We start from the raw sequence: 20,619 nt of genomic DNA, 5'->3' as shown, positions 1-20,619 counted from the left end.
TGCATGTTTTCAGATATTTCCTAAAAAGACGTGACAAACTAGAGGCATGTAAAGACGGCCCAACTCATTTTGCAGTCCTGTGTCAGTCTCTAAAGGGAACATTGCCCCATGCGGAGAGAGCAGCTGAGCCTGGCTTGTTTGAATTCTGGCTCACTAATTGGAGAAAGAACGGAGCCCTGTGCTAGCATGGAAAAAAACATAACAGCTTAAACATTTTTTCAGAATGGACTATGGTTTGCCAGAAGTTTCAGAAAAGTATGCATGGAGGAGGACTTTCAAATTTTATAAAAATGGGTACATGGGTTTTTGAGCTGCCTGACTTGTTTTCTAAACTGCTCATTTCAATTTCTCCTTCCCCAGTATGCAGTAGAATTTAGAAGAAAGCTAGATTGCTGTTAGTTGCCTGATTTCATAGAAGTTGGAGCTGGGATTTCAAACTTCTTGCCTTTTATAACAATAGTTATAAAAAAAAACACCCGAGCTTTTCTGCATTGAGGCAACATAGTTTTTGGTATATGACTGTAAACTGAATGAGTAAAGTAAATGACACCTTCAGCTAAAAGTGGATCCTAGAGAGAAAAAATATGCATAGCAAATTTGAAAGAAATGAGGGGATAGTGAGGATGCATTGAAGCTGGCTGGAAAGTATGAAAAGATTAACTCATTAACTGTCCTGTTTGCCACTGAATTCTTTTGTTATAGCATGTTCCATGAAATCTTTAGGAGTAGAAGAAAATTGGGGGAAACTGCTATTCCAGAAAAGTTGCTGTTTCATATTCCTTTGTTCCAATTATGTTGGTAAGTGGGTATCTGGAGTCCACATACAGATAACACCAAAGAGAAAAAAGAGGCAGCAGTAGATTAATTCTGAGAAGCTGAACGAATGGCGGGAGCTGCTGTGGAAACAAGAAGGCAGAATGCTGAAGAAAATGATAGCCCTTGAGAAAAACCAAGTGTGGGAGGAAGAGAAAATCTGGAGACTCAGCGGTGCCTCCTCTGCTTTCACTCTGAAGATGAACTGAGCACTTCACGTCCTGGTTTAAAGAAGTTCAGGGATAGCCTTGGCCAGAAGAGGCCAGCAAGAGAACCCCTTGGTGCCATTCATAGATATGTTGGAGCCGAAACATAATACAGGGTTTAACACAGTTTCAAAGTTGGTTTATTCAGTGCAGTTTTGTTAAAGAGTTGCCCTTCAAAGCAAAGGTTTTCCCAAGAATTATTTAAAGTAACAATAGAAAAAATTAGGTAACTAAAAATACAAACATGCAATCATAGTAGTTTATAAACAGCTAAAAATACAGTAGCCAAAATGAAAAAAAAAGTAAATGGAGTTATTGGAGCATAACCATTTTTAATTTTAACAGTGCTAAATATTATAAAGGTGGTTTTATTGTTGGTTTGAACTTGGTTCAAAATCCCTAGGAACTCCGGTTTCTCTTGGAAACATCATACTTCTTCAGCTCAAAGATATATCATTATATAAAAGCCTGCCCCCCCCCCCCAAAAAGCCACTCTTAAAAGAACTAAAGCCAAGCCACGCATGGATAGGAGCTTCATCAGATGTGAAAAGGAGAAGGGGCATTCTGTTGTCTTACTGAAAAGATGCCTGGGATGGCCCATTGAATGCAAGTGAGCTTCAGGAGTAGTCAAGGCAAGTTAGGCAAATGTGGTGGTGGGACTAGGACAAGGATTATAAAGAGCTCAGTGGCTCTGATACCATGCTTGGGAGGGATAGAACAAAGAGCACAATTGTGAGTGGGGAGGTTCTGTATTGTGTGATTGCTTTTTGATTTGGGGATTGTGGTGGACAACTTATCTGTTAATGGGATATCTAGTAAACATCATTGCTGTGTAAGTGATCACACCTACTAATGTACAGAGAAAGAAATTCTGTGGCAAATTGCAAGAGGCACTAGATGCAACATTGAGAGAGGACATAGTACTACTAACTGGTATGCAAAAGTATGAGAGAAGACCTGAAGGAAAGCTTCCAAGGTTAAGCAGGAAGAACCAGGAAAGCTACCTCAGTCAAAAATGTCCACAAATAGAAAATACAACAAGAAAAATCAGATCATAGAAATCATAGAAATATTTATAGAAATCACCAGAATATTTATAGCTAAGGTTGGAATATTCAAGAATAATCATGGAAGAGAGATGATACAAGCAGATAAGGTTAAAGGAAGATGGAAAGAATGTACTAAAAACATTATGGAATGACAGAAACCTTTGCAGAAGGTTTATGTATATACCTTATGTATATACCTGAATATATTCAGAAACTTACTCCATCAGAAAGTGAAATACAAAAGACAAAGTTGCTGATGAAGCAGCCTTAAACCCCTTAAAGCCACAGGCACTGAGACAATTAAAATGCTAACTACTTTATGTTAACAACATGGAGTAAGACTCTGCATGGCCTAGAGATTGCAAAAGATTTACATATATACTTATACTGAAAAGGGGAGATACAAGAGAATGTATAAATTATCAAACCAATACATGAAGCAAATTTTGCTTAACTTACAAAGGTAATTGAGTCAGAGGTCCAACAAATCCTTGTCCTCTTTTGCTGACAACTTCAATTGTCAGAAGTTGGAAGGGTCTCTGCTACCCCAGACCTATAGTACTATGCAAAAGTTTTAGGCAGGTGTGAAAAAATGCTGTAAAGTAAGAATGTTTTCAAAAATATATATTGTAATTGTTTATCAATTTATAAAATGCAAAGTGAGTGAACAGAAGAGAAATCCAAATCAAATCAATATTTGGTGTGACCACCCTTTGCCTTCAAAGCAGCATCAATTCTTCTAGGTACACTTGCACACAGTTTTTGAAGAACTCGGCAGGTAGGTTGTTCCAAACATCTTGGAGAACTAACCACAGATCTCCTGTGGATGTAGGCTGCCTCAGGTCTTTCTGTCTCCTCATGTAATCCCAGACAGACAGATGATGTTGAGATCAGGGCTCTGTGGGGGCCAAACCATCACTTCCAGGACTCCTTGTTCTTGACGCTGAAGATTGTTCTTAATGACATTGGCTGGGATTGGTTTGGGATCGTTGGGCCCCAAATTTATTCTGCAACAGCACATCACATGTCTCCCTGATGGTATGGCATGATGGATAAGCATCTGCCTGTATTTCTCAGCATTGAGGACACCATTAATCCTGACCAAACTCCAACTCCATTTGCAGAAATGCAGCCCCAAACATGCAACCTCCACCATGCTTCAGTGTTGCCTGCAGACACTCATTATTGTACCACTCTCCAGCCCTTCAGCAAACAAACTACCTCCTGCTACAGCCAAATATTTCAAATTTTGACTCACCAGTCCAGAGCACCTGCTGCCATTTTTCTGCACCCCAGTTCCTATGTTTTCATGCATAGTTGAGTCGCTTAGCCTTGTTTCCACATTGGAGGTATGGCTTTTTGGCCGCAATTTTTCCATGAAGACTGCTTCTGGCCAGACTTCTCCGGACAGTAGATGGGTGTACCTGGGTCCCACTGGTTTCTGCCAGTTCTGTGCTGATGGCACTGCTGGACATCTTCTGATGTCAAAGGGAAGTAAGCATGATGTGTCTTTCATCTGCTGCATTAAGTTTCCTTGGCCGACCACTGCATCTGCGGTCCTCAGCATTGCCCGTTTCTTTGTACTTCTTCAAAAGAGCTTGAACAGCACATCTTGAAACCCCAGTCTGCTTTGAAATTTTTGCCTGGGAGAGACCTTGCTGATGCAGTATAACTACCTTGTGTCTTGTTGCTGTGCTCAGTCTTGCCATGGTGTACAACCTGTGACATGAGACTGTCTTCTACAACCTCACCTTAGTAACAGAGTTTGGCTGTTCCTCACCCAGTTTTAAGCCGCCTACACAGCTGTTTCTGTTTCAGTTAATGACTGTGTTTCAACCTACATATGAAATTGATGATCATTAGCACCTGCTTGGGATAATGGTTAATCATACACCTGACTAATCCTACGGGATCCCTGACTCTCAGGTTCAGCCCAAGGAACTCCATGAGACAGTACAGATTTAGTTCTATAGCCTTTATTAGCTTTCACCTTCAAGACAGAATCTTGCCAGACTGAATCTAAAATTCCCAAGCCAGCAAGCAAACACTCTGAATTCCTTAGGGTGGTGCCAGTCTCATCCTCTTCACCTTCCCATGCTTTTTCTAGGGGCTAAGTAAATGCTTATCTGCCTGAGTGCAGCCTTCACCAACCCATTCCATCACACTGACTTTGTGCAAGTGTACAGAGTGTGCAAGTGTAAGAACTGGTGCTGGTTTGAAGCCAAAGGATAGTTACACCAAATATTAATTTGATTTGGATTTCTCTTCTGTTTGCTCACTTTGCATTTTGTAAATTGATAAACATAAGCAATTACAATATGTATTTTTGAAAGCATTCTTACTTTACAGTATTTTTTCACACTTGTCTAAAACTTTTACACAGTACTGTACTTGTCACAATGGAAGGGTTGAAGCAGTGAATCTTGTTTTTCTAGTTGTTTCTCTCTGCCCAGTGAGATTGGGCAGAGTGGGCACACTTCAGGTCCCATAAAACTTTCAAGACCATAAAAAGTCCTTTCTGGTACATCAGAAATATGGAAAGGCAAAGAGGTTATAGGTTCGTTGTGATGAGGAAGGAGTGGATTGATAATGGATGGTCAGAATGTCTTAACTCATATTTTAATTCCTTTAAAGGGAAACAAAGCCCAAACTGGCCATTGTTATGGCACTAATAGAAGGTGAAAGCTGTAGATAAGGAGAGGGTAAAAATGCTTAGCTAATTTAAAGGAATTCAAGTCTGTAGGACCAGATTGCCTACATCCTAGGGTTTTGAAGAAACTAGTAAAGGTAACCATAGAATTACCAGCTGTAATCGTTGAGATCTCGTGCAGGACTGGCAGGTCCCAGAAGACTGGAAAAGAGCAAGTATCATCTCCATCTTCAAAAAAGGGAAGGAGGATGACCCAGAAATCTCCAGGCCTGTCAGTTTGATGTGTTTACTGGGCAAATCCATTAAACACTAGAGGAAGGCTACTACGATGGTAGTAGATGGTAGGTGAGAGGTCTGGAAAGCAAGTCTTAAAAATAATTGTTAGAGAAACTGGGTATGCTTAGCCTGCAGAAGAGAAAATGGAGGGATAGCAGTCTTCAGGTATCTAAAGCATGGTCATCTAGAGAAGGAGTGGAGTGGTTTTCAGTCACCACAGAGGGAGGATCAGGACCAAAGGGTTGGAGTTGCAGCAAAGTAGATTCAGTAAGTTATTAGAAGGAATTCCATGATGATAAGAGCTGTCATGAAGTGATAAATTTTTCTTCATCAGAAGTCTTCAAGCAAAGGCTGAAATGGTTTTGCAGTTCCTGCATTGAGCAGTGCATTGGATTGCTTCACCTTCCAGTGCATGGTTATGTGATGAAGATAGAAAGCTTTGTCCATGGTGATTGTGTGGATTGCACTGGACCTACCTGGATTAATAGCTATTTGCCAGTTGGTTTTATACCTACTTTTTGCCCTGCAGGCTTAAAGCCAGTTTGATGAAGATGCTGGCCTAGAAAGCAGGAGACGGTGAGTTCTAGGTCTCCCTTAGGCAGGAAAGTTGACTCTGTGACTTTGGGCCAGTCCCTCTCTGTCAGCCCAACCCACCTCACAGGGTTGTTGTGGGGAAAATAGGCAGGAGTGTTAGGCGTGTTCACCGCCTTGAGTTGATGATAGACAGACAGACATGGGATAAAAATATAACAACAACAATTGTAAACTGCCCAGAGTGGTTTTTTAACAAGATGGGTGGTGACAAATGTGATATATAAATAACTTTAATAATAATAATAACCTCTTGATCTGTTTGACAATATGGAACATGACATCTTACCACTTCAGGACCTCGCCAGAATTCAAGGCTTCCTCATCTCTGTATAATGTGTATTGTCTTGCTAACAAGATTTGAATCTATCTTTGTCTTCTTTTCTGAAAAGAGCAAGGACTTCAGTTCAGGTACCTATAGCAAGGAAGTCCACAGGCCCTTGAGGCCATCATTGGCTTTCCGTCTGAGAGGTTCGCATCATGAGGTTAATCAGAGGGAGAAACAATCTCTTCCTAATAATCTAGTGGGCCACGATCCAAATTTGTAGCCCTCAGTTGCCTCCCACTTGCAAATGACAAAGGTCCTTTTGCAGAATGCTTCTGATTCCTGAGAATAAAAAGGAGTAGAATTTGTCTTGAATCTAGAAAATAAAGCTTCACATTGAGATGCTTTGCCTTCTGCACATGAACACACAAAACTGAGGAAGAAAAATTGTGGTTCCCACTCAAAATGTGCATCATTCTGGATGGTGTTCTCTCCTGCCCACTTCCTGATCTGCGGATGCTGTCTCTCAAGGGGAAGAGATGGCAAGGAATGGGTTCACACCCCTTTCTTTTAAAACAGAAAATTTTATCTTTAGATTTTTCTCTTTCTGCTTGGTCAGTTCTATTTGCTGCTTCTTCCCTGTCCCAAAATGCTGTCCTCCCCTCTTCATTTTTGCCCTCTTGGCCCCACTGGCCACTTGGTTCGATCGTTCTATTTTTCTGCCTGCTTTCTCTTTTTTTTCCTATTTGTCAGGTGTACAATACCACACAGTTCATTTCTCTTAGATGCTTTTTCTTTCTATAAGAGAGCCCTCAGCCTTTTGATTCATTTTTTTTTTTATTGGGGGACATTTTCAGTATTTGGAATGGTGCTGGGAACACACTCCCAGAAGCGCACTAGGACTGGCGACAGGATGGGATGACATGAAAAATGGATGGATCATATGAATGCTCATTTCAAATGACTGGTTCCATATATCTTTGCTTTCCCATGCCAGGAGCTAGCATCTGCCTTAAATAATGGAAGTGAGAAACCAGAGCATCTAGACTTGTTTCATGCTTGAAAGGAAGTAGAAACATCACCTGAGACCACCACCAAGCCAAATTCTTAGCACTAATTTGTGGTTTGGGTCCATTAAAATGGAAGGTTTGTAGTTCACCATAGACCGCGTTTAGGGAATTAGGCAGCAGCTTCCTTCATGTAAGGATGCGTGAACTGTAGATTGCCCTCTCCTACAGTAGGTGGCCATAATTCTCCGAGTCATTTCCTGTGACCCAGAGCAATATTTTGCAAGGGCTGATGGTGCCCTGGCATGGTGGTGTCAGCCTGGCAGCCCCCCTGGGGCAGCAGGGCTTGGCTGGCCGGGCTGCAAGTTGGTGACCCAAAGCCTCTCTCTGAGCAGCGCCATCAGCTGGGGGCCCCGCCACCCTTCTGCTGCTGAAGGACTCTGCCCAGCAAGCGAGGAGAGGAGAGAAGCTGAGTGAGTGAGGAAGAGGGTGAGAAAAGAAAGATCTCTCTGTTCAGAAGGAAGAATTTCCTAGATTATATCATCCTGAAAAAATATTACCCATCAACCCAAGTTATAAAACCAAATATTGGTGGTCTAGTTATTGAAAAATGCTGCCAGCTATGTGGCCAAATCTCTGTTTCATAATCAAGTTTTTCATTTGAATAGATTTATGCTTAACAGCATACTGTGATCCTCTTCATTTTGAACTTACTAAGACTCTTAGTAAATCTTTTTACTGAAATTTTGTTCTTCTTTCCTAAATAAGGTTTATTTGCTCATTAGCATAAGAGAAAGGAAATAATGTAATGAAGAAAAGAAAAAAAATGTGGAATGACAGAATAAAAGGGAGGATTAGTTAGCTGATAGAGAAGTAAAGGAAGTCAGAAAATGAATGGGAAACATTTTTAAAGGCAATAGTACTTTTTGCTCCATATTATGGACTTCAGTGGTAGTAGCAAACGCAACGCCTTTTGTATCATTGCTCTGTGTAGAGCAGTCCAAATGTCATACAGAACATTTTTTCCAAGTGGCAAAATAAAAAAATTTCTTTGTGGTAGAAATGCAAGCTGCATTCTTTGCAATAATTACTCTGAATAGACCTTACTTCCCTGTAACAGCATGTTTCTCGGTTAGATTAGTAACATCAGTCTTGAATTACCTGTGGCCCCCTATCTGCTTCTGGAATTTTAAATGATGCCCATGGTTAGAATAATTTCTAACAAAATTCGGCTTGGCAAGAATTTCATGTTTCTCTCAAATGCAAACCTGGAGTTGCCTATTCATTTCTCATATGCAACTACTTCAGGAGACCAGCTTAAATCTTGAGTTGTGAGGAACATTAGAGACCAGTCTGAGGCCAAGGCTGCAATTTCCCTGTACGCTTTTGTGGGAGTCAGTAGAACTTTCTCCTGAGCAAACTAGCGCAGGACTGTGGCTTGAAAGCATATTGAATCAGAATGCCAGTATTTATGCTGTTTCTTAAATGTTAGATTATTTTAATATGACAAACATTATTTCAGCATTCTGAATGCTCCAGTACTGTACAGTTAATGCTGATTATCAGTGCCCTCAATATTAAATTTGGTTTAAAAAGTTACACCAGAAATGTAGAATTCTGAATCATGCATACATTATGCAAATTGAATAATTGTTTGATTAGTTAAATTGCATAATGTGTGTGTTCTTCTTTTAGGTTCTACATAAATTTTACAGTTCTGCTTCATCAAATGCCGAAACTTTCTTCCCAAACCTGAAAATTATGCTTTGGTGGCAGAGATTTCAGTTGCCATCATCCTTATACCCTTAGCTATCCCTTTAGAAGAAAAAAACTTCTTGAAACAGCACGACGAGACTGTTAGGAAAGTAGGACTAATTTTATATCACATTTTACAAATTATTTTTGCTTTTATGAAATTTCAGTTTACAGATAGCTTGAAACCTATTAAAAGTAATTTGTTCAGTGTGTTGAAATGATCTGTTCAAAAATAAAAATATTCCAGTACAAATTGAGATTGGTTTTGATGGAATTTTGATGGGAAGGTCCTTTTGTTTGGATTTTTCTTTTGTCCTGTTTAGTCCTGAAGCCTGCAAAGTTTCAGGACTAAGCTTACTATAAAAATTATATTCCTTTAGATGGAAGACTGTTAAAAACAAAAACAAAACAGAATTCTGTTGAAATAATATTTTATTATTGTCATTTGCATAGTTGTATTTAAAAGCATCTGGAAGCTGTTAACGAAACATGTTGTAGTATAAAAATAACAGTATAGAAACTACATAAGTAAAAAGAGGAGGGGATGAAAAGCAGAAATAAAAACCATCCAGCATTTCTACTGAGAGCTAAAAATGGGAAAAAGTTGGTGCCGCACCTGTGTCAGGGGAAAGAGCCACCAGAGAACAGAAACCAGAAGACGTATATTTTAAAATTATGTCCTGCTGGATAGTAATGGTTCAAATCCAGATGTACCTGGGCTTCCTCCTTTAGCTGGACGCATGACCTGTGATTGTAGCAGCTGATAGACATTTCAGCCTGCCTGGCTAATCTGGAACATGGAACATTAATTCTTTTAATTTTAATATGACATGATAAAGTCCCGAAGTGATGAGATGAAACTGCTGAAAGTGAATTCAACAAGTTAAGTAGAAATTACAGAAAGGGGAACTAGGAAACCAGTGCATCTGCCTAATATTGAATTGAATATTGAAACCTCTGCTGCCATCTAGTGGTAGGTATAAATTAGCAGTACAGCAGTCTTTAGATCAGTGTTTCTCAACCAGCAACTTTAAGATGTGTGGACTTCATTCCATGCTGGCTGGGGGTTCTAGGAGTTGAAGTTCACACATCTTAAAATTGCTGAGATTGAGAAACACTACTTTAGATCACTGAAGACAGGAGAGGAGAGGAGAGGAGAGGAGAGGAGAGGAGAGGAGAGGAGAGGAGGAGGCCCAGTATCTTTTTGTAAGACGCCATCCTCTTCCTATTGTCCAAGCTCCTAAAAAGTAGCAGTCTCTATTAAAATAGTGCATTTTCTTTTCATTTCTTTTCAGCACTCTTGACATTCAAAGACAGCTTCTGAAAAGTGAGGGCTACTTAATCAGGGTTCTGTGTGATCTGCCTGTTTTTATAGTTCCTTCCACCCTCGTGGGTCTGCTGTTCCTGGGTTTTGCCGAGCTGGCAGGAGCTGCCTTTTCTCTTAATCCCAGTTTACGCCTTACCCTTTCCCCCAAGACTTGATTCAGAGGCCAAGTAGGCATGAAGCGCCTTTGATTGCAAAGGGTGCAGGCAACAGAGCCATGTTCTGAATTGCTTTGGATGTCTAGCGCATTAACTTAGGCGCAAAGAAAAGCTGTATTTTATGTATACGTAATTAAATGTAATTTTTACGGTTTTTTCATTCATTTTAGGTCAATAACATTGGGAAGCTCAAAGATTTTCTTCTGCAGCACAGGAAAGATTATATTAATGCCTATAGGTAAGTGTCATGGTTAAAAAAGTGGAAACTATGACAGTTGTGAGGAAAAAAATTGTATGAATAGACTAACGCCATTTTTAAAATGCTCATGTGCCAGTTTCCCAGTCTGATTACTGAATTTAGTGGTCCTCTGCTCATGGTACAAAGTTATTGGCTTAACTATCTTTTTTTTTTTTTTTTTGGTAATTTATTAAAAGTTTTGGATAGAACAATAAAAATACAAACTAAAAAGAAAAAAAGAAAGGAAAAAAAGGTGCAAGAAAGTAGAAAAAAGAAAAAGAACCCCCCCTCCCCCAAGAAAGCAACTTCCCACCCTCATCATGACAAGTATAAACCATTTCATAATCTCTTCACCTTCTCTTAGTTAACAAATATAAAACTCTTCATCCCATAACCCATTTCTTAAAAGGTAAAAATAAGTAATGTCCTCTCCAATCCGATTATCAGCAAAAAGTCCAAACAGAGCGCTAAAATATTTACATTAATTCACATATCTTAAGCTCAACATTCCATATCTTAACTTTTAACTGTAAGCAAAATCCCGTTTATAAAATAGAAACCAAAATTTAACAATGACAAAGAGACCTTATCTTCTTTACAAAAGACAAGCTCCAATACACAACATCTTTCCCATTCAAAATACCAATTCCAAAGAGAACTACCCCAAACAGCAACTCAGCCCATTCATTCCATATCTCAACTCTAAATTATAAACACATCCACATTTCGCAAGTATAAAATAATCCTAGTATCCTGATATACTGTAAATAAAAGACTAAACATTGACATAACAAAGGGAAATAATTTCTCCTTTAAAAAGATAAGTTCACCGAACTTCTTTACTTTGAGTAAAAAGACAGATGCAAAGCCAGTTTGGGCACTATAAAGTTAGGATACATAAAGTAACTACAAGTAGTCGTTGCTTAATGATCATTTAATGATGGTTCAAAGTTATGATGGCCTCAGGAAAAGTGCTTTATAACCTGTACTCACACTTATGACCATCGCACCAACTCCCCATGGTCATATGATTGTGATTTGTGCCCTTTTTACAACGGTTTTAAAATGAACCATGTGGTTGTTAAGCGAATCACATCATCAGTTGAATTCCAGCAAAAAAATCTATTGGGAAAGCTGGATTCGTTTAATGACCACATGATTCAGTTAATGACCACGGTGATTTACTTACGACTGTCGTAAAATTGGTCATAAAATTGGGTCCAGTCACTTGGTGACTCATGTAACGACCACCCCACTTAATGACCAATTTCCTGGTCCCTATTGTGGTAGTATTAAGCGAATACTACCTGTACAAATAGTCCTTGACTTATGACCACAATTGGGATTGGAACTTCCGTCATTAAGCAAGTTGCACCTGATTTTATGGACTTTTTGCTGCAGTCGTTAAGTGAATCATCGCAGTCGTTAAGCAAATCACATGGTTGTTAAGCAAATCTGGCTTTCCCCAATGACTGCTTGTCGGAAGCCCCCTGGGAAGGTTGCAAATGGCAGTCACGTGACCCTGGGATGCTACAACCATTGTAAATACATGCTGGTTTCCAAGCACCTGAATTTTGATCCTGGGGATGCTGCACCAGTCATAAGTGCGAGGACCAGTTGTAAGTCACTTCTTTCAGCACCATCGTAACTTCGAACAATCATTAAACAAATGGTCATAAGTTGAGGACTACCTGTATAGGGGAAAGAACTAAAACACCTTATTAAATGTAAACAAATCCAGTATACCACATTTTTCCAGTTAAGATATCAGCAAATCCAAAAAGAACCACACAGAATAACAACATGTCCCATTTTATGCCTGGTCAAATAAACTGACATTGTATTCCTTTTTTTCTATACAGAACAATCTTTCTCTGAAATCTAGTCAGATGGTTGTTGATCCTTGCTACAAATTTCTTTCATACTTTAAACAGTCCCTTTTGTGAATCCAACAAAAAGAAATTATTCAAATTGCTCTTTGGGATTGTCACCCTTATTTCCTTCTTAATTTTTAAAGCCTCATCCAGTTTTCTCTTTATATTTGATGACAGGTGCTTATTCAGAGTCTTGTTCTTGTGTTTCTTGGGTAAATTTTGCTGCATATCTTGTTCTGTAACATCTTCTGGGAACAGACTGTTACCAAGAAAGCAGAACGTAGCTGATATCTATATACTACTAAAACTCATGTCTGTAACTTTCAAGTGGGCGAAACTGCCAATCATAGGGCAACTATTTTTGAACCTAAGTACCTCAAATGGGCTAACTTACACAATGCATCCAAAATTCTGGGACCCTTTACTCCCGTGGGATTGAAATTTGGCAAAGTTGTGGCTGCTTCAGTACTGCCACAGTCACATGATCATTATTTCCAGCACTCCCTGACAGCTTCCCACAAGTCAATGGGAAAGTCTGCAGGAAGTCTAAACAATCAAGTTTAGATCGCCAGCACTCCCTGCCAGCTTTCCACAAGCAAAGTCAGTGGGCAAGCTGGCAGGAAGTTGCAAGCCCAAGGCCAACAGGCAGATAGGTAGCTGGTGCCAGGTGGGGGAAGGAGCAAGGGTGTGTGCAAGAGGTGCAGTGAAGGTTGGGGAGGATGCGCAGGGGTGCAGCATAGGTTGGGGAGAGTGCACGAGGGTGCAGGTCAGGGAGGGTGCAGGGAGTGTAGCGGGGGTTGGGGAGAGGGGAGGGTGTGCGGGGTGTGGCAGGGGTTGGGGAGGGTGTGCAAGGTGTGGAGGGGGTTGAGAAGGGTGTGTGGGAGGGAAGGAAGGAAGGAAGATTTGGGGACGGTGAATAGGGATGGGAGGGAGGGAGGGAGAGAAGGAAGGAAGATTTCCAATGCTCCCTGCCAGCTTCCCACATGGAAAGTCAGCGGGGAAGGTGGCAGGAAGTTGGAAGTCACTCCTGCTCCCACTATTTTTTTGCCCATCCATGGTCATTCTGTTTCTCTGTTTAAGTAAGGAAGTATCCCTGAAATGTGAACCCAGCGGGTTAGAAGTTATCTACTAATTGATTCAAATTCTTGACACAGGTCCCGGTGCAGCTCCTCAAAGATATCTCTAAATGCCATTATAAGTTACTTGTCTTGTTACAGTGGGGCAAAAAAGTATTTAGTCAGCCACCAATTGTGCAAGTTCTCCCACTTAAAAAGATGAGAGAGGCCTGTAATTTTCATCATAGGTATACCTCAACTATGAGAGACAAAATGAGAAAAAAAATCCAGAAAATCACATTGTCTGATTTTTAAAGAATTTATTTGCAAATCATGGTGGAAAATAAGTATTTGGTCACCTACAAACAAGCAAGATGTCTGGCTCTCACAGACCTGTAACTACTTCTTTAAGAGGCTCCTCTGTCCTCCACTTCTTACCTGTAGTAATGGCACCTGTTTGACCTTGTTATCAGTATAAAAAACACCTGTCCACAACCTCAGACAGTCACACTCCAAACTCCACTATGCCCAAGACCAAAGAGCTGTTGAAGGACACCAGAAACAAAATTGTAGACCTGCACCAGGCTGGGAAGACTGAATCTGCAATAGGCAAGCAGCTTGGTGTGAAGAAATCAACTGTGGGAGCAATAATTAGAAAATGGAAGACATACAAGACCACTGATAATCTCCCTCAATCTGGGGCTCCATGTAAGATCTCACCCCGTGGGGTCAAAATGATCACAAGAACAGTGAGCAAAAATCCCAGAACCACACGGGGGGACCTAGTGAATGACCTGCAGAGAGCTGGGACCAAAGTAACAAAGGCTACCATCAGTAACACACTACGCTGCCAGGGACTCATAGCCTGCAGGGCCAGATGTGTCCCCCTGCTTAAGCCAGTACATGTCTGGGCCCGTCTGAAGTTTGCTAGAGAGCATTTGGATGATCCAGAAGAGGATTGGGAGAATGTCATATGGTCAGATGAAACCAAAGTAGAACCTTTTGGTCTAAACTCAACTCATCGTGTTTGGAGGAGAGAGAATGCTGAGTTGCATCCAAAGAACACCATACCTACTGTGAAGCGTGGGGGTGGAAACATCATGCTTTGGGGCTGTTTTTCTGCAAAGGGACCAGGACGACTGATCCGTGTAAAGGAAAGAATGAATGGGGCCATGTATCGTGAGATTTTGAGTGAACACCTCCTTCCATCAGCAAGGGCATTGAAGATGAAACGTGCCTGGGTCTTTCAGCATGACAATGATCCCAAACACACCGCCCGAGCAACGAAGGAGTGGCTTCGTAAGAAGCATTTCAAGGTCCTGGAGTGGCCTAGCCAGTCTCCAGATCTCAACCCCATGGAAAACCTTTGGAGGGAGTTGAAAGTCCGTGTTGCCCAGCGACAGCCCCAAAACATCACTGCTCTAGAGGAGATCTGCATGGAGGAATGGGCCAAAATACCAGCAACAGTGTGTGAAAACCTTGTGAAGACTTACAGAAAACGTTTGACTTCTGTCATTGCCAACAAAGGATATATAACTAAGTATTGAGATGAACTTTTGATATTGACCAAATACTTATTTTCCACCATGATTTGCAAATAAATTCTTTAAAAATCAGACAATGTGATTTTCTGGATTTTTTTCCCCATTTTGTCTCTCATAGTTGAGGTATACCTATGATGAAAATTACAGGCCTCTCTCATCTTTTTAAGTGGGAGAACTTGCACAATTGGTGGCTGACTAAATACTTTTTTGCCCCACTGTATGTCTCTAATCTCAAAAACATTTTTTCTTCCCACAAGCATGCATTTATTCTTTAAAACTTATTTCAAAGTCTTAATATTCAAAATCCAATATTCCAATGTTTTCTGAGCCCTTGATCCATTTAAAACTTCTTGTAGCCAAAACCCTATCTTGCTTTTTGCTGTTTATTTTAAATTCTTAAATGTTATAAAAAAAGAACTTCATATTCTTATATTAAGGACTGAAGGCTCTCACTGGGTATTTTCAGCCTTGTCACTTTGAGGGTGTCTTAACTTCTTTGAAGCAGTTAATGGGCAGTTTCTGAAGGTAGTTAGCAAGGGAGGTGGGTGAACTTAGCCTCCTTTGAAAAGCCTCTGTTTGTGGCTGAAGCAATTATGGTGAATTCCCTTGTCTCCTGATTGCCCCCCTCCGTCTTGTGGTCTCTTTGTGAGGACCAACTGTAAGGAGAAACAGCTTGGGCCCTCTTGCATCCTCTCTTTCCAGAGAGGGGTGTAGGAGCTGATCTACTCATCGGCTCCCTTATTCATGGCCACAAACGTTGGCTCCGCATTCAGCAGGAGCCGTCTTCAATCCACCATCTTCCCCAGAAGTCTGATCCAATACATAATTATCCTTGGAGCAAGAAAAAGAAAGTTTACAGGACCAAAAAAAAGTTGCCGTGAGCTGTTCTGAAGGGCTGAATCCCAGCTGATGCTTGGGGGCATTTTAGTATATCAGAACATCGCCACCACCATTTCTGTGTGACACTTCTGAAATTGTAATAAGGGCATCAGATGCATTCTAAGCAGGGAGTTGGAGAGGGCTACTCTCCGCCTGCTTGGGATCTTCAGCTGCTGCATCCTCTCTTTCTATTCCCTGCCGTGGCGGTAGCATAGAGTTGCTTCTGTTGGCTGGGGAAAAGTCCCTTCAAAGGCAAAAAGGCTGATGAATCTGATCAGGCCAGTCTGAGGAAAGGCTTATTAAAATAGGGGACCAGGAGCAACTTCCCATCTTCACAAGCAGTCCATGGCTTAGAATCCAAATGGAAACGCTAATGTCTTCCAGGGAAGAGGATTCCCCAGTTTGAATGTTGTTCATGCTTAAAGAGCAAAATCAAGCTTGTGAGCAACGTCAAAAGTAATTCATCCAAATGAATATCTACTTTAGTGGCAAAGATTGTATCTGGCTTTGTTAATACAAAGATTTTGCTTCTAATTCTCACAGGCCAAGAGGTCTACGTGTCTCAGGATGAAAACGGTTTTGATTTTAACATCTGAAATATACATTTCTCCAAATGGAAAATGTACAGATAAAGCAGGCTTTGGGAGAACCCTCACCATTACCTACCATTATTTCACATGTCTGAAGGTTCTCCATCGCTCCATCCAACAATCCCCCTTTTTGCCTTAACCAACATGACCAGAAAAACATTTTGAGACTCAGAAGCTGGTAAAAAATTTGTAATAATGATATTACCTCTCTGAGCTTTGGATCTTTTTCATCAGCCCATGTGGCTTTTATTGCTCTTTGCCAGATGGTGTGCCACCTTTAACGTTTCCAGACTTAGAACTGGCTGTTTTAAGTTGGAGCACTTCAGTGATATTGAAGCTGCCCATTTCGCCAATGAAACAGCTGTCTCAAGTTTAAAATGGGCTATTTTGGGGTCAAAATATTTGTACATCTAAAAGTTGGTAAAGCCAGTTCAGATAAGAGTTCCTGGTGGTGGTCAGCCGTGCACTCTCAAGAAACGGAATTCCTGTATCAGCAGTGTAAAATGTTCCTCTACCTGTCTAGGATTTTGCTGTTGAGTGGGTAAACTTTCGATTACCCAAGTTACATAAAAAAAATAGGGCTTATGTTGACCATGGCAAAAGAAAATCCCGGCTGTGATTTCTTGTTCCAGAGTCCACTGTTCTTTCTTTTTACAAGGGTGCTGGAACTCTTAAAATCATTACTGTAGGTGACTTTCTTTACCTATTAGAAATTAATGGTGGTGTTTAAGTGATCAGTACAGTGGTGTGGGATTTGTTTCTTCAGTGCTTGGCTTGATTGGATTTAAACATTGAAACTTTATTTAAAATCTCAGACACTTGGGTCAGGATGCATAATTTTCATCTGGGGGGATATAACAAATGGGAGTCCACGGTTGCCAATGAATTATTCTAGTTGTTTTAGTTGCTTTTTTTCTTGGCAATTTTGCTTACTGGTTTTTCTACACTGCTCAGAGTCATGTTTGAGATGCATGGCCATATAAGTGCTTTAAATACATAAAAAATAAGCAAGTAGCTTGTGTGAATTCTGCTAATTCTAATTATTTTAATAGGCCACTATTGTGACAGGCAAGAAAGTATGGTCACAAAAATAGTAAAGGAGCAGAAATGTGAGAATTCATTTAATATATGGAATTTTGATTGCAGTCCCTCCATTCTTCTATACAACTCAAATGACCTCATGAGCGAGAAAAAGGTTTCTTATTTTGAGTTGGAAGTTAGATTGAAAGCAATGCTGAGGCAGGTATTCAATTTTCATAATCAAAATGTACTATGATTTTCTAAAAATTGTGAAAATTAGTGTACTGTCCTGAGCTTTCCTTCAGAAAATATAATTGATTGTCTTTTCCAGCCATCTCATGTCTGAGTATGTGCGAATGTCAGACACTGACCGGGATCAGATTGACCAAGATGCCCAAATCTTCATGAGAACCTGTGCTGATGCAATTCAGCAACTAAGAGCAGAAGGTAACGTGAGATAAATATGGGGATTTAGCCAGATGGGTGAAGGGTTCTCTTGAGAAAAATAACATTCTGTATCTTTTCCTTTTAGCACACAAGGACATCCATTCCCCACAAGTGAAGCAGCACCGAGAAACTGTCTTGGATTTCATTGCAGACTATTTAAAAAGTATCAGTTTTTCTTGAAATAATAATACTTGTGTTTATGTGCTTTGTCAAAATTAGTTTTTGTTGTTATGGCCAGCTTAATTAGGATCATTTTCAGAAATTATTTTCTGTTCTGCATGTGGGCCAATTGAAAAGCAAGCTCTCTGCGTGTCCAGTAATAGAGCCTTGGTCCCTTTTGTTAATTTTCTGGAAGTGTTTGGCTGGCAACTGTGTGAACTGAAGCAGCAGCCTGGTGGAACACAGTTTCTGTGAACGGTGGACTTGATATAAAACTGAGTAGTTGTATAAAAAAAAAAAAAAGCTTTTCAACTGGTTGGGAAGATGCAAAGGATTCTCAAGAAGTCCACATTATTTTCAGCGGACTTGTTGAGTGGAAAATCCATGACAGTGTTTAAAACAGTAGAAAACGTTTCATTTCATTAGCATCCATTTTTAATAATACCTCCATTTTATTCTAGTGCTGAAACAATTTTCTACCTCCTAATTCTTGAAATCTATCTATGTGCTCACTAGGAGTTGAAAATGACTTGGTGGCACATGATAAATCAATCAGTTCTTGAAATAATTTATCCTCTTTTCTCCAGATAAGGTATAAAATTGACATATAGCTAATAACAGAGTCAAATATTTTATTTTCCATAATTTAATTGGTATTTTCTTTTTTAACCAATGTTGGACTAGCAATTATCTTGCTGCTCTTAAAGGAAACTGGAAAACAAATTTGATATCCATTTTTGTGTCAAGTCCTTTTAAGCAACCTAAAACTATTTCATTAATTTTAGAAGCAGAGTAAGACAATGCAATTTTTAAAAAGCTCAGTGTGTTTCCTATTGTGTATTATTGCAGTAACCCTTATCGTACAAGGTACGCCTTCAGTGTCGCCCCTGTATTCACAGTGTTGCAGGTCAGAAACACTTATGTAAGGTACTTTAGCTCAAAAGTTTCACCACGACATTATCCCAAATAGATTTGGAAAAGATAGCCAATTATAAGTTTAAATAGAGATTTTTGTAACAAAGAAAAGTAAATGATCAGATCTGGGAGGTTTTTTTGTGGTTATGTATAAAATGAGAAATAGAAAAGAATAATTTAAATGATCAAGCTAAATTCATCTTCTTATCCAGAAAAAGGAGTTGGTTTATTAAATTATAAAAATTGCAACAAAAGAGATAAGCAGCCATGATTTATAAAATGGAAATAGTGTGGGAACTACTATTTTGTATAAACCATTCTTCAAAAAAAAAAAAAAAAGAGGGGAGGGCATGTAATAAAATAGAGTTGGCAATAAATTTGAGAACATAAGATCATACCCTAAGTATAGAGAACTCATAACCACAGACGTATCAGTGGCTATTGGTTACCAGTGTTTCTCAACCTTGGCAACTTAAGGTGTGTGGACTTCAACTCCCAGAATTCCCCAGCACAGATCAGTCTCTGACAGTTTGCCATGCTGCTTAAAAAATAGTCCAGAAGGATCATGTCTAGTTTGTGAACTTCTCCAGAGTAGCTGGGTTGCGCAGATGGAATCAGGATTCAGAATGCAAAGCTAGAGTACAGTATGTGACTGTATGCATTTTTTTCCTTTTCTCTTGTGTTGCTTTGCTCTCTTTAAAGGAGTGTGTAAGCTGTATTCAGAACAAAGAGCAATACGGGTCAAGCGAGTAGTTGATAAAAAGAGATTGTAAGTATTTGTTTTACATCAAAGACTTGTGTTGGAAGCTCTTATCACATTTCTGTGCAAACTTCTTGCTCTTTCAGAAGGCAGTTTTAATTTGTTTCCAGTATTCTGATGCTGTTTAGTAATGTCATATAAAACCTAACAAGCATTGAAAAGGTTTCTTTTTAAACTTAAGTAGAATTTTATATAGATTTTTTCCTTTTGCTTTCATATTTGTTTTGCAGTGTGATATGTATAAGGATCATTTAAGCCTCTTGTTGTATTCTCACTGAATTCAATGGGATTTCTTTTTAAATAGTTACACGTAAGATTATACAATATTGCTAATTCAGCACGGAAAGTAACTGTATACAATAATAAGGGAAAATGATATACAGTGGAACCTCGGTTTACGAACTTAATTCGTTCCGTGACTCTGGTCGCACCCCGAATTGGTCGCAACCCGAAGGAAATTTCCCCATAAGGTTCAATGTAATTACCGTTAATCCATTCTGGCGTGGAGGACAGGGAGGCGGCTATTACTTGGAGGGAGAGTCCCCCTCCCTACGACCACGTGTCGGGCAGAAAATGACCGCAGACCACGTGTCGGGCGGAAAAATGGCTGCGGACCACGTGTCAGGGGCGGAAAATGGCTGCGGGCCACATGTCAGGCGGAAAAATGGCCGCGGACCACGTGTCAGGGGCGGAAAAATGGCCGCGGACCATGTGTCAGGGGCGGAAAATGGCCACGGACCACGTGTCGGGTGGGAAAATGGCCGCGGACCACGTGTCAGGGGTGGAAATTGGCCGCGGACCACGTGTCAGGGGCGGAAAAATGGCCGCGGACCACGTGTCAGGGGCGGAAAATGGCCGCGGACCACGTGTCGGGCAGAAAATGGCCGCGGACCACGTGTCGGGTGGGAAAATGGCCGCGGACCACGTGTCGGGTGGAAAATGGCCACGGACCACGTGTCGGGTGGGGAAATGGCCGCGGACCACGTGTCAGGGGCAGAAAAATGGCCGCAGACCACGTGTCAGGGGCGGAAAATGGCCGCGGAC

The 20,619-nt window shown here is 40.4% G+C and overlaps 1 protein-coding gene across 4 annotated transcripts in view; it reads left to right on the top strand.

Annotated features, from left to right (window-relative positions):
- Window positions 1–20,619, top strand: part of STX18 (syntaxin 18) — a 60,905-nt gene that overhangs the window by 22,260 nt on the left and 18,026 nt on the right. For all 4 annotated transcript variants that reach the window (XR_015793898.1, XM_025172566.2, XM_088130492.1 and 1 more), the window contains exons 2-5: window positions 10,265–10,332; window positions 17,626–17,741; window positions 17,827–17,904; window positions 19,518–19,584. Coding sequence is in view for 3 of the 4 variants with exons in the window: in XM_025172566.2 (XP_025028334.2) it covers window positions 10,265–10,332; window positions 17,626–17,741; window positions 17,827–17,904; window positions 19,518–19,584 (329 nt within the window). In the remaining variant the exon portion in view is untranslated. The remainder of the gene's footprint in view (window positions 1–10,264; window positions 10,333–17,625; window positions 17,742–17,826; window positions 17,905–19,517; window positions 19,585–20,619) is intronic.

This window comes from Python bivittatus, unplaced genomic scaffold (genome assembly GCF_059951505.1).
Source record: "Python bivittatus isolate LINGU-HERP-01145 unplaced genomic scaffold, Pbiv_v1 ctg000070_np1212, whole genome shotgun sequence".
Taxonomy (NCBI): Eukaryota; Metazoa; Chordata; class Lepidosauria; order Squamata; family Pythonidae; genus Python; species Python bivittatus.
This window is presented reverse-complemented; position numbering and strand designations above follow the sequence as displayed.